Source organism: Aethalodelphis obliquidens, unplaced genomic scaffold (genome assembly GCF_003676395.1).
Source record: "Aethalodelphis obliquidens isolate GAN/ISIS:26980383/991018 unplaced genomic scaffold, ASM367639v1 scaffold23, whole genome shotgun sequence".
Taxonomy (NCBI): Eukaryota; Metazoa; Chordata; class Mammalia; order Artiodactyla; family Delphinidae; genus Aethalodelphis; species Aethalodelphis obliquidens.
In genome coordinates this window covers 12,003,359-12,017,480 of record NW_020837967.1, presented here as the reverse complement: position 1 = coordinate 12,017,480, position 14,122 = coordinate 12,003,359, and the positions used below count along the sequence as shown (strand labels likewise).

Genomic DNA, 14,122 nt, shown 5'->3' with positions numbered 1-14,122 from the left:
ATGAGTATCCACCTTTGGGACACATGCTGAACTGTCTGGAGAAGCATGACATTATGATAAAAGGCCCAGGTGAACAACATAGAGTCAGACAGATGACATTCCTAAATGATGGTGAGGTGCTGTTTCTAAAAGACTGAACATTCCCAAATAATGAGAAGGTACTGTTACCAGAAGAAGGGGGTAAGAGATACTGAGCAGATGACACTATTAGATGTTCACTCCATAAAATTAATGTGGAATATAGGAAGAGCTTGGGAGAGTGTTTCTAGAGAAGCAATAAATAAAAAGGCAAGGTGAGAAAAATGTGCTTGGAGAGTAACAAATACAAGTCGTTGAGTATATGAAAAATTCTGACTAAAACTTCAGCAAGTAGGTCATGTTCAAGACCTCAGAAAGACTTAACTCACATCAATGGGTTAACTCACATTCTGGGTACAGATTAATGACCTGACAAAAGCTATGATGTATGCAGTATTAAGAGACATTTAATACTCTTTCGCTGAAAAAATGTTTCAAAGGCCGCCCAGTGGTTTGTATCTGGAACTCTTGTAAGTATCTAATTTCAGGGAACATTTCCCAGTTTGCATCTTTAGCTTTGAAATACCTGGAAAGCTGTTCACGCAAATTTCATAGTTCAGTCTCTAATTTCTATTTCATTCATTGTTTATCCATACATCTTTTTTGTAACTATGGAATTCTCTCCAAGGAAACAAATGAATGTATTTTAATACTTTACCAGACAATTCAAGTTTTTGTATTATAAATCATTAAAGTATCCCTTTCTCTGTCCTTCCCAGCTTACTGTGTGACTTGATCATTCTTAAACCACCATTTGTAAATGAATTCTCAGTTCTTCACAAACGCATGTGACAAATTCCCTTACTCTGAAGTCACTCAGTCTCTGGTTTCTCTACACATTTTAATCATGGGCATTTAAATCTCAGGCATCATGTTAAAGAAATTATGACTGAGAAATTCTGCCCAAAGAAATATGTAGAAATAAGGTACAAACAAAACTCTTTGCCTGAGTGATAAATCTGAACAAACGTAGTACCATCATACCAAGTGGAACACTGACCAGATTCCTCCATTCTACGAATTTTCAAAGAGGGCTTCCTGTATTTGGAGCTAGTGATACAGTGGTGATCAGTCCCATACAGCCTATTGTCCTGGGCAGCTCACAGTCCAGTGCAGGCAGGGCTGTTACACCACTGACGGTAAGTGACAGGATGAAGAGGTGTAGAGTGCACTTTGGCAAGGTACTCATCTCAGACGTGGACCTGGCAGAGAAACACTGAGAAATGATTCAATAATGCTGAAAATCAAGATGAAGCTGAGACCTGAAGGACAAATAGCCAAGAGGAGGAGGAAAGGGTGCTCCAAGAAGAGGGAATGGCAGGTGCAGTTTCTTGGGGAAAGAGAGTATGGGAAACTTGGGAGAGTATAACGGAGGAAGTGATGCATTTGAACCTGGACAGGTAAGCCAGGACCAGGTTACTGAGGGCTTTGACCTCTAGGGCGAGACCCTTAGGAAGACAGGAAGGTATTTTCAGCAGAGGAGTGACACAGATCTTCATTTCAGAAAGATCTTTCAGGCCATGGAATGAAGAAGGGATTCCAGCAGGACTATGTTGGAGGGAAGGTGGGAAGCTGTTGAAATGAACTAGGCTAGAAATGATGGTGCCTGCCAGAGCGAGGATAAGGGAACTGGGGATACAGAAAGGCAGTCTCAAGTCAGACATCAGGTCTTGGTTTCAGAAAAATCAGCTTCTTATTGGCTGTGCCTATTTTACAAAGGGCTCTTCTAAAAACAGCTTGACAAAACTGAGATTGCACAAATCTGGCTTCCTGCGTAAAGCTGTTTTGCAATGTCCAGACAATGAGCCTATCATCTGCAAATGACTTTGAATCATGCTTGTTTTTAAAAATATCTGAAATGAACACAGATGTTAAAAAAGATAACGAAGGTTAAATAACAAAGAAATGAAACAGCCTGCCTGGCTTGTCCATTTACTCCTGATTAAAAACTATCCAAATCAGTATGCATGAGTTCAGAGCAATGGCCACTTATAAACTGTGCTGAGACAGAGATGAAGTTAGGAATTTCAAATCAAGCAAATTACAAACCTTTAATTTATAAATGCCTACAGTCTAAATAAAATCATAAATCTATTACCTTTAAATGGTAGCAATTTGTAAAGTGTACTCTCGTTCAATGTAGATCGGCCATGGAATTGATATTAATTAGCTAAAGAGCAAACACGAAGGAGAATCCTAAATCCAGAGGATTTCACCGTTCTCATCAGAGCTGATTCTTATGAAGCGGCAAATTGAAAGTCCTGCTTGGTACTGCTATGCTGGTCCAGAGACAGGTTACTAGAATGACCCTGTAAAACTGTCATTTCCACGTTTATTTACCTAGCAATCACCTGTCATTTGTGGTAGTTTCTAAGAAGTTAGGAATTAACATTCTTTTCCTTAGTTGAGTTGTTCATTTTAATTAACCTATCGTTTTCCCCTCGTATTGCCTAAGAAACAATTAGATGTATGGTTAGTATCATGATGTGATCAGGAAAACAGCACTAGCACTCAACATCATTTCAATGAAAAAAGGTCACTTGCCAAAAAACCGCTATTAACAATTTGTTAGGAAGCGCAGTGGTACTTGTTCTGGCTTTTAACTGTTGTAGAAAAGAAATTACATCATCTCCAAGTTGTTTAAAAATTGAAATCTTTACCAAATGACCCCGAGATATAATGTGATTTCAATCAAAAGTTCAACAGAGTTTTTAGCGAAACCTGAAAAGTTTATTTCAAAATAGATACGGAAAAGCAAAGAGCCTTGTAGAATAGCCAAGACACTTCTGAAGATCAAGAAGAAGGAGGACAGCTTTGTCCCACCAGACATAAAGACTTGTTATAAGCTAAAGTAATTAAGACTGTGATATCTGCACAGGGATAATTATCAGGGTCCCACACGCCTTTATCTTGGAAGTACTTTATCTCGGAAGATCTACCAGGGCTTATCCCAGGCTTTATATTTTAAAGCAGAACATTCACAGCCCCAATAACCCATGAGTTCTACCTCTAAATAGAAGTTCCACATATGAACATGAAGAGATGCACGTAAGGATATTCACAGCACCAATGTTCAAAACAGCACTGACAGGCGAGGGAAATGAAGAGGTACAGACTTCCAGTTAACCAAATGAATGAGTACAGGGATGAAATGTACAGTTTGGGGAATATAGTCAATAATAATGTAACATCTTTGTATGGTGACAAAGGTGGTTAAAAGGTACAAATTCCAGTTGTAAGATAAGTAGTAGGGATGTAATATACAACATGATAAACGTAATTAACATTACTGTGCATTATATGTGAAAGTTCTTAAGAGAGTAAATCATGAGTTCTCATCACAAGGAAAAAGTTTTTTTCTTTGTCTTTTATTTTGTGTCTATATGAGATGATGGATGTTCTCCAAACTTACCGTGGTCATCATTTCATGATGTATGGAAGTCAACTCGTTATGCTATACACCTTAAACTTACACTGTGTTATATATCAATTATATCTCAATAAAACAGGAGTAAAAATAACATGCCACTATTCCATTAAAAAAAAAGTACTGTTTTTTTGTTGATGGAATATTGGATAAACCAATTGTGGAAAAATAACTGGAAGACTGGATAAATCAATTGTGGGATAAATCGACTGGGAAAATTAAGAGCAACACAATTACATGTAATACATGTGCACAAAATAATAAGTGACAATTTAGCCTCAATCAAAATTGTTTCACAACATATTTATAAATATTTTGCAAGTCTTGCCATATTTACAAATATTACTATAATATTCTGATACAGGAAATATTTTTACACATACTTCATGTCAAACTAAAAGCTTTCATAAAATCCATTTAATTTGAATAAAAGAATTAAGCATTTAGAAAACTATGCAAAATTTTAAAATTCAAATTATAAAACAGATAAGATATATTATGCAAGATATACAATATCCTATGATGTTATATCAGCATATGAAAATAAAACATTGAGCAACATCTTTATAATACAGCAAGAACACTTTCAAACTAAAATGTGAAATGGCATTTTTTTAACCTTACAAGTCAACTTTATTTTTATGGGGCATTCAGAGCCTTCAAATAGGTGTTAAAATATTCTTTAAACTTTTGTTGTGTGACAAAAACTCAAATGACCCTCTCTATTCCCTCTCCAAACAAACAAGAACCAAAGAACAAAAATGCAAATACACTGCAATATGCCTTTTAGTTCAATTCTTGTTTCTTCGAATACAGAAAATTGTAAATAATTGAAACTAAAATAGATTCAAAATATGTAGATTACCAATTAGTGACATAAAGTTAGGACAAGTTGATTGTCTACTAAAAGGACTAAATTACCAAAAAAAAAAAAAAGTAATTATAGGTGTATATTCCCAGGAAATATAAATACTAAAAAGTCACAATTAAAATAGCTAATATCAGTCAACTATACTTCACTTAATATAAATAAATAGCTAATATCAGATGATATAATTCTTGAAAGAAGTATGCATATGTAGTCACTAGAGCTAATTTTAAACATAAAACTATAGCCTAGCAAAATAATTGAGAGGTTTTTTTAATCAAAAGTTCAGAACAGGATTCATTTAAATATCAGGAACCCATGTGCACTTAAAATATGAGTTAGTATAGCAAAAATTACTTCATATATACTTTTTCATGAATATTTTGCAATGCAGATTACACTGATGTAATTTCTTCATAGATCCTTTTTCAATGTATTGAAGGAAATGGATAACAAAAGGAGAAGGGGAGGGGGCAACCAAAAGAAGTCAGATACTGCTATGCCAGCAGTAAGGTCAATGGGTTCTTTTAAACAAACAAACAAAAATATACCAATTGAATAATCAGGTTCATGGGGTCAGTGGTAGCTGCAGTCTAAGTTGTATCTTGGAGAGAATTATGCAAATATGTATGTTAATGTATACAGACTTAGCATGAGCTATACCCTAAATGCACCTACAGGACTACTTTACATCTTGAAAATCATTATTACTTACGAATTCCACATTGCAAAATGATAAATTCTGCCTGTCTTACTTCCCTTTTAGGGTTTAGGGAAATAAATATTTTATTGGGTCCAAATTACAGTTTCAGAGAGAAAAAGTTGGGAGCTACTGCTACAAACAGATACATATAAACACAGAGGATATTATTACTATCTAAAAAACATCATTGCATGTTGAATGCTCCATACTCCAACTGGACCAAAGAACACATTATCCTCATCTAAATAAACCAGGGTGTACCTACCAAGCAGCAAGCTGAGAGAGAATTTATCAGTTTTATGTAGACTTCTCCTACCACTGAACACTCCAATATGTAGAAAATGTAGAAAACTGAATATGTAGAAAATGTAGAATATGTAGAAAATTGGCTTTTAAATATTCTGATTCTTATGCAGTTTATCTGCAGGGCAAATTCTCATTAGTCTCTCTATATAGTCTCATAGCCTCAATCAGCTAAGCAGGATGAGACCTTGAGTAATATGTATTCTAGGGAAATTTTCCAGTTAATGAGTGAAAAATAATAGGTGGAGGAAGAGAGGGGAACTAAGTCATAAGATTCCAGAAAAGTAAAATGAAGTCATTCTGCATCCCTGCCTCTATGACCCTCTCTTGACAAAATCACTGGCCACTTTCTACTATAACGCCTGAGGCAGGAACAGTGAGGACAGCTGATTTTGATTTGGAAGGGAAAGGAGAGTTACTATTGCTTAGATGTGTTTGGCTGGCCTCTGGAGGAAGGGATTACAAGTCTGTATTTCAAGGAAGGTCACACCGTTTCTGACCCCATGTTCAGATCTACAGTTTTTAACAGGCTCCTGACAAGACCTCTAATTCTATTTAAATACTCATATCTGTACCATCAATCCATATCTTACCACCTTTTTAATTAAAGAAGGCAAGATAAAAACAAGCCAAAGAAAAAATATGCAATGGGTTCAAAGTCTGGTTACAATACAATGTAGAATACTTTATATTCTATTCTCTCCTCAGATATTATTCTGTTCATTTGGCCAGGCAATATATGACACAATAAATTGTGGGAGGAACTGTCTTAGTAAAAGCATTACTACTTAGTCTGTCATTCTGCAGCAACTTCCTCAGTTGAACAGAATCATTGTCTGGAGGATAGTGAGGGAAGACATCCTGTGTGAACCTCAGTGAAGAAGAAAGACTTCTCAGAGTGGAATACTGGGAAGAGATAAAGCTCTGCAAAATATAAATATGTGCTCAGAATGAAGGCAAAGGACTGGAGTTAGTCAGATTCAAAGAAAGCAGAAAAGCAACTTTGTAATATACAACCTTAGGTATTATGGTGACTGCTTTTTATTTACTTATTTCCCATCTCTACAACAAATACAAGATTTTAAGGGAGAAAAGCTGGACAAAGCTAAAGGAGAGTAGGAGAGATAAGATGAAGACCCAGGTAAACCAGTACAAAAAATGCAGGCCAGAAGGTTTATATACTTGTTGGATGTGGGCTTTCAAAAAACCACATTTTTTAAAAGCAATGTTTCTGGTCACTATTTATAATGTCCAGAAGATGCAAACAAACCAGTGCAGAAGAAGACCAGCTATATCTGTTATTAAGACACAAGATCTTTCTCTCTGTGTCTGTCTGTCTCTCTCTGTTACTTGGGGAGCAGATACTGTGCAATGCATTGCACCATACCACCTCCCCCAATAACAGCCACCATAACAAGTTTTAGGAGACTATATTTTTAAAGCCACCTTCAGTGCAGGTTAATGGCATGCGGCCTAAGCACAATTCAGTTCAAAAGTAATTTCACAAAGAACTAAACTTATTTAGTAGTGTTTGTCTCCACTGAAAATAGAGCACCACCACTATATATACATATTATGTACACATACACACATATACATATATATACACACACTGTACTTTAAGGTATTAGATTAAGTACTTCTGGTTTCTGAAAATACAGTCAGAAGCCAGAAGTATAGCAGAATGGCGGAATGAACTTTTTGAAAGTTCTATCTATTAACAGAAGGTTTAAGGTAAATATCACCCAGCAGAACCATTAGGACAGGCCTCTGGATCCTATTCTCTCATTTCAAACTATTGTTCTCTGAAGCCCACTGTATTTTCATTGCCATCTTACTTATGGAAGAAAGTCATAAATAGAGCAAGAAGTATGAAAGTCTCCCAAGGTGACAGTCTAGTCAACAGTCCAGCTTGCACTGTAATTCCAGTCGGTTCAGTCAGTGCGACAACTATTTGTTGCATGCCTGTGTGGTAGATGCCACAGGGGATTCACAAGTGAATGACAGCAGAGCCTGATATGTTCTAAAAGAATATATGAAAAAGAGATGCCGAAATGAGAAGGAAACAAACTCCTACGATACCAAGCAGAGTCCAACCAGTGCCTTAAAAAAGGCCTAGAGTTCTCGGAGGGTTCTGAGACACCTCATCCTTTTGTGAACCGTGTCACTGGAGATAAGTTTGTAAGAAAAAGTAGAAGGTGGATGGGTGGAGATGGGTTAGGGAAGGAAGGGCAGGAGGCATGGCATGGAGGTGGTAGCGCCTGGTACACACTCTGGGAACATCAAGAAGCCTCATTTGGCTAGACTGTTAAAAACACGCCGGGGAGGGGGAGGTGGGAAGGCAGTCTGAGGCCTCATGGTAATGGCCATGGTGAAGAGACTGTACTGAATGTAGTGGGGAACCAACTCAAGACTTTGGATCTCATGGTCACAGTTGACCAATTCATTCATCTTCATAAATATACTGTTTCTACAATAGGAGATACCTTTTAGGAAGCAAAAAACTGAAACCAAAACTATTGAAAAGAATCCATAGTATCTACATCTCTGCATGAAGGTATGTGATTCTTGCAGAGGTGAAATCTCTGGGGAGGAAATCAGTATTTTCCATTCCTAAGTTTTACTCAGGCACATTCTCCTTGATAAGAACCTGCTTCCAAAGATCAAACTTAAGAAATGCACAAATTGTCCTAACTGTAATAATCCCAAATCTCTCTGCAAACAACCATGAATTTCAAACCTTATTTCTGAATTAAGTGTTCTAGATCACAGTTATGTCTCATTCCAAACTTACCCAACCTCAGGCTTCAACTTCTATCTATCCTCTAAAGGAAAGAGCCTCTCACATCTTATATTTCAAAAATTTCTGTATGCAGTCAAGAGTCATTGATTTTTAAAAACCTGTGATTTTCTAATAATCTGGCCCATGTCCGTTTTATAGAGATATTTGCTTGAATTAACCCTCTGTCTTAATCTCTTGCTCCAGGTATGTCTGCATATAGTTAGAAATTTTGTACTAGTGACAGTATGTCTCAACAGAGATACTCTTATAGCAAACTCCACAAATTAGTAATATTTCAAAGTAAGTTTTTTAACTCTAATGAAAGCAGAAAATAATAGGAAAATATCCAACTAGAAAAACAACTAAATGTAAACGATCTGCTAAAAATAAACTACTTGTTTCTAGAACACGGCAATATTAGAGAGTTTAAAAAGTGAAAATTCCTTGGGGTCCTAAACTATTATTGCTCTCTCTATAGTGGTAACGAACTTCCTTGTTGCATTAAATCACATTTAAGAGCAATAATCAGGCCAAAATATAACTACATATTTTAGGCCTTTTCTCCTGATTTAAATTTTAGAATTCTACAAGATATGACTGCATCTTTCTCCTTTGACATTGTTACTAAACTGTTTTACAATCAGTTCAGGATATAAAGATGAATGTATAACAATATGGAAATGATTTGAGATTTATAAAATTTAACATTATTCTAAGCTTATTTTTCTCTAAACATTGGTTGAGATATACTATTTAGTGTGGGCAAATACTTTTCAGATATACACAGAATACATTCAATCCTAAAAGAAAATTCACTATATAATGAACTTTTAATCACAAGAGAGATAATTTTAAAGTATATTCTTGAAAATTCCACAACGTGTTAATAATTGCCAACAGTGATGCGAAAGAGAGTACTTGGGGTTTTCCACTGTACTTATCACACCACACGAATGTATTCAAGGTGTAAGTCTACATGTAGGGAGTACTATATAAATATTAAATGAATAAATAATTTCAACGCAAATGGGAAATATAATAAACTCTCATTGTTTTAAATTGCCACTCATTTACGAACGTTAAGTTGAAATATCAAAAAATACTGCACATAGAAAAGAAAATATTGAGGATCACTCATCTCAGGTTTGGGAGAGAATGGGAAGGAAATTAGTGGTTTCTCTGCCCTCTGGTGGCAACAAAGTCAACTGCAGCATTTCTAAAGGAATGCATAAAAAATGTCCTTTATGAAATCAGACTCCCCTGCCCCCACCCCCGCCAAAATGTCTGTAAAAAAATCCTGATTGCTACATGCCGAATTCCAAGACTGTCGGACTTTTAAAAAAGTTCCTGTATTGAACTTTTTAGCTAGACTATTTTACAAAGGAAACTATATTTTTTCTTCCATTTCATTGCTGTATTTTAGGTATTACAGTAGCCTAACCATTTAATTCCAAGATTATTTAATAAAATTAATGCAGACTCATAACCAGGAAAGAAGTTACTTCATTTTGTAATAAATCTCAAAAAATTTGCTGAGAAGTATAAAACTATTCCTTTTTTACTCAATCCTGTAAAGATGTGGGCTTCTAGAGCAGTTTTCCACCAGAAATACTGGTTTATAATACCTGCAGCTCTATGTTGAACAATTTACGTATTTCATATTCCCCAAATCAAAGGCTTTTAACTATCTGTTCAGTTTTAGAGTGGAGTAAATTTTATCCTCAATTTGAGAACTCAGAATAGTAAACTTATTGTATGTATTGTTCTTTTCTCAGTAACATATTATTAATGAAAAAAGTTCAGGAAAAAAATAAACATTTGCTGACCTTTTATTTTTTTACTGTAAATGCATTATTTACTCCCAGTGCCGAAGAGGTTTTCAAATAAACAACTTGGGATGCATTTTTGGCACACGCACCTCTCTAACCTCCTTTGGAAAGAAGTAAATTGCTTTCTTTAAGCATTTGTTTATTTCATGAAGATGTCCATGAAAACTACTGTTGCACTTCTTAAAATAAATGTGCAGCTTCCCAGACGAGTAAAAGTCTTTTTGTTTACCAATGAAATGTAGCAGAGAAATACACAGAAGTTATGATCTATTGATATAAATAATACCTAGTCAAGAACAACCTATGTCCATCTATGCAGAACCCATTATATGTGATAAAGACAAATCAACATCCAGGAAACTTGCGTTTTATTCACAGCTTTAAAAGTGTTGTCATCTTGTTGCCCTCCCCCCGTCCCCCAACACACACACACCCTCCAATCATAAATTGGAGCAGAGTCAGAATCTGTGTTTTCTCCATAAGAATTTACACCAGGGGCAGACACAGTGTTTCGGCTGTCTCAGCTCGGTAACATTTCATTCAAGGACTTCCCTTCAAGATTCACCTCACCTGGAATCCCCAGGTGCTCTCCCTAGCCTTCCATGTGCGACTGGCAGGTTTGACATTTGCGGACGCCAGTAGATTTCCTGAGGAGCCACTTACCGTTTCCCCTCCTCAGGATTAAAACAGAACAAAACAAAACCTTGATTAGCCTCATCAGCAAGGTTTTATTTCCTTTTTCTTTTCCCTGTAAGTGTCTTTGCTCATTCACCTCCTCTCGAAGTCTATCCATTTCTTCCCAGGGGGCAGAAATGGGGAGCAGGCGCCCGGTTCACAGTGGGCAGGGTGCGGAAGGCAGCTGGACCTCCGGCTCAGCAGCGCCTCGCCAGGAGGAGCCGGCGCGCCCAGGGCGGCGTCGCCGGCTCCGCGCTCGCTCCGCGGGGCGCGGCTCCGGAGGGACGCGCACCTGGCTGGAACAGCCACCCCTGGGAACGTGCGGGGCCGGGGCTCCGCGTGGGGGCAATATCAGGCCACTCGGAGGTGGCCCTGCACGTTCAGGCCTGTCTGAGAAGCCGGCCGGCGGAGGACAATGGAGCCAGTGGTTGGTCTCCAGAGGGGCGCCCGCCCCACCTCTGCCACCTCCTTCCTTCCTCTGCGTCCCGCCGCACCCACCCCGCCCCACTTCCAGCGCCCGCTCAGCCCCAGACAGCAAGAGGGAGCAGAGGTGGGGATCGCCTCGGGGGAGGAAGGTGCGGCCCCAGGGAATTTTCTCCAGCAGAGGGGAGCTCTGCAATCCCCGGCTGCCACCACGTCCACCCCCTACCGCCCCCTTCGCGCACTCCCTTAGTTTACCCCAGCAGCAGAGAAGGAGGAGGGGCCGGGGAGGACACAGCCCAGGCTGCCAGCTCCTGGGCGAGGTATCAGCGTAAGGTTTGCTCTAACCCCAGAGCCCTCTCTGGGCGCGTCCGGGGAGTCAGTACCACTCCCTGCCAGCCGCTCAGGTGAAGCAAGCGGTAAATCCTTAAGATAACCCCCAGTCCCTACCACCCTACTCATCCAGCCAACATTCTTCTGCCCATTTGAGAAGACCAAGTTTAGTCGAAATGCAATTGCAATAACTTTGCCAAGGGCATAGGTGGGGAGGGAGTGGGTTAACAACGGGGTGCCAGAGAGGTCTTCAGCTGGGCACAAAAGCAAGAAGCGAAAGTGGATCTTACCATTGACTTGGTTTCCAGGCTTCCCTTCAGCGAACTGAAACCGGTCCATTAAAAAGTGGCAAAGTAACACAACTCCTGCAGCAGCCAGGTCGGCCCTCGGGAACCTCGCCATGCCGCTGCCGCGACCTCCCTCCCCTTCCCCGCCAGTACTTCTCCGGCACCCTGTGCCCCGGGGCTCCCTCTGGGAATGGGGACAACGGGGCCGAACGCTGAGGACTGGTCTTGGCGGGATGCAGAGGCCTTTGTAAATTTCTCTGGGACTTCACACCCGGGAGCCAGGAAGAGGAAGACGGGAGAGCGAGGGGAGCGCAGTCCTCTCCGGACCTCCAGGTCTCTCTTCACAACTTGCCACGACACTCGCAGCCCTCACCCCAGACACACAACAATTGCGGAGACGAAAGGCCACTTGAGCTGGGGCTGGCAAACTCTCCCTTCCGCACAAGCAGCGCCACCCCGGTGCCCGTAGACGGTGACTTCCGAGCCCCCGCGATGCGCTCCACTGGGTTCAAAACAGATCTAATTCCTCAGCCAGCGCGGGTGCCTGTCCAAATCCAAGAGGGCTGTCGGCTCGGAAGGAACTTTCCCCAGTCCTAGGGTGGCCCCCGCGGAAGGTTTGGGTTTGCGGGAAGGGGGTTACTGTGGGATGGCGAAACCCCTCCGACAAGTTTTTCTTCTTTTCTTCGCCCTGACGCTGGGCGCGCGTCCCTGCTCGCAGCCGGAGGGATGAGCAGCCCCAGAGCTGAGCCCCGGGAAGGCTCGGGCTGCAGCAGTCTGAGGTCCGAAGGCAGGAAAAATGTATTGGGGGAAAAAAGAGAGAGAGAGAGGAAGAAGAAAGAAACGGGGAGGGAAAAGTCAGGCTGAAACCTATCGGGAGAGGGTTCCTCCTGGCTAAGGAGGAGGTGGCCCCAAGCCCCGCCGAGCCCCGGAGTTTGGTGGCGGAGGAGGCGCCGCCGCCGCCGCGCTCCCCCGCACTCCAGCTCCACACTTTGGGGAGGGAAGGCAGCTCGCAATTTGCCAGATCTGCCGCTGCATTCCCCCCCCGCCCCCGCTTCCCTCCCCCTTGCTCCTCCAGGCGTCTCCCACCTTCCTCCCCGAAACCGGCAGCTAGCACCGACCTGTCCAATGGCTGCACTTTCCTCGGGGCTGGCAGAGGAGTCGCCGAGAGATTAAACCCGGGGAGCAAGGCAAGGGGGAGTGAGAGGGCAACTCCGGCCCGGCGTGCCCCCCGGCAGCCGGCGGCCTGGCGCGCCAGGAGAGAAGGCGAGAAAACCAAGCTAGGAGGGGAGCGCCGGACGGCACCTCTGCGCTGCCCGGGCGCCATGCCCGCACCCGGCTCGCACCCCTGGCGGTCGGGCCAGCGGTGCCCGCACCCACCTGGCCCTGGGCCGCCTTCGCGCCCGCCTGCGGGGAATCGCGGCCCAGCGGCCGACCCTGCGGGCGCTCGCCGCCGGGGGGGTCTTCCTGGGCGCTACAGGGTTAATTACAGTTCGCCATTCCCGGGAGGGCGTGTGCGGCGGCGGCTGGGGTGTGAAGAAAGCAAACCTGAGCCCGTATTCGCTTACTGACCCTGCGAAGCCCCTTCGGACCCCCGGCCCGCCGGGCGGGTGGAGGAAGGTGGCGCGCGGCAGCTTGGACCCGCCGCTGCGGCTTTGTAAAGTGTCAGCGGGAGCGAAAGCGAGAGTTTAAGGAAACAGGAGGCCCACTGAATTTCCTACGGGGGCTTTAACAGGCTTTCGCTGGCTGGTTTGTTTTTGTTTTTCCAGCTCGCGGAAGTGCTTCAGCGTTAACCCTTTCCAGCCCTTTCAGTAAGTTTACACCTTATTTCGCAGAGTTAACCTTATTTTAAAGGGGTAAATACAAAGAAAGGAAGGAAAACAGCATATTGGTTAAAAAAGTACAGCTTCTAGCACCAGACTGGGCTAGAATTCCACCTCCCCCACGAAACAGCTATATGGCTTTGAGCAATATTCTCATTAGTGCCTCAGTTCCCCATCCATCAGGGGAGAATTGTAGTTATGCCCTTATAAGGTTGTTGTATTGGATTAAATGAGTTAACACTGAATAATTAAAGAATTGAGAACAGTGCCTGGCAGGAAGTACATGACTTTATGCTTCTTAAATTAAAGAGAAGAGAGGGAAAGGGAGAGGGTGTCCTAAATCCATTGGAGAATCTGCTTCAGTGTTCTAAGAGCAAAAGGTCCTGTTAGTCTATTCTTGTCCAGTCTTTTCCATGCTCTAAAAAATTTATGGGTGCCATCAATACCACCTTAACTTTGTCTCAATACCCACTGGAAGTGGGTCCAGATAATCAAACTACTCTTGCCAGTTTGATGCCGAAAGAATGCCTTTCTCATGGTTCCTTAGCTGGTGAGCAGAAGAGAAACAGGAAGTGTAGCATGTTTTCCTCAATCCAG

The 14,122-nt window shown here is 41.7% G+C and overlaps 1 protein-coding gene and 1 long non-coding RNA gene across 23 annotated transcripts in view; one reads left to right on the top strand and one right to left on the bottom strand.

Annotated features, from left to right (window-relative positions):
- The window catches only part of PLXDC2 (plexin domain containing 2), a 416,593-nt gene extending 403,648 nt beyond the window's left edge, over nt 1-12,945 (bottom strand). Inside the window, exons 1-2 of the mRNA XM_027121784.1 lie at nt 12,824-12,945; nt 11,709-12,479 (exon numbers count right to left, since the gene is read on the bottom strand). Coding sequence (XP_026977585.1) covers nt 11,709-11,820 — 112 coding nt within the window. The 5' untranslated portion in view covers nt 11,821-12,479; nt 12,824-12,945. The remainder of the gene's footprint in view (nt 1-11,708; nt 12,480-12,823) is intronic.
- A 308-nt stretch (nt 12,946-13,253) lies between these two features.
- Nucleotides 13,254-14,122, top strand: part of LOC113628324 (uncharacterized) — a 67,256-nt gene continuing 66,387 nt past the window's right edge. For all 22 annotated transcript variants that reach the window (XR_003436005.1, XR_003435997.1, XR_003436006.1 and 19 more), the window contains exon 1: nt 13,254-13,513. This is a non-coding gene — a long non-coding RNA (uncharacterized LOC113628324). The remainder of the gene's footprint in view (nt 13,514-14,122) is intronic.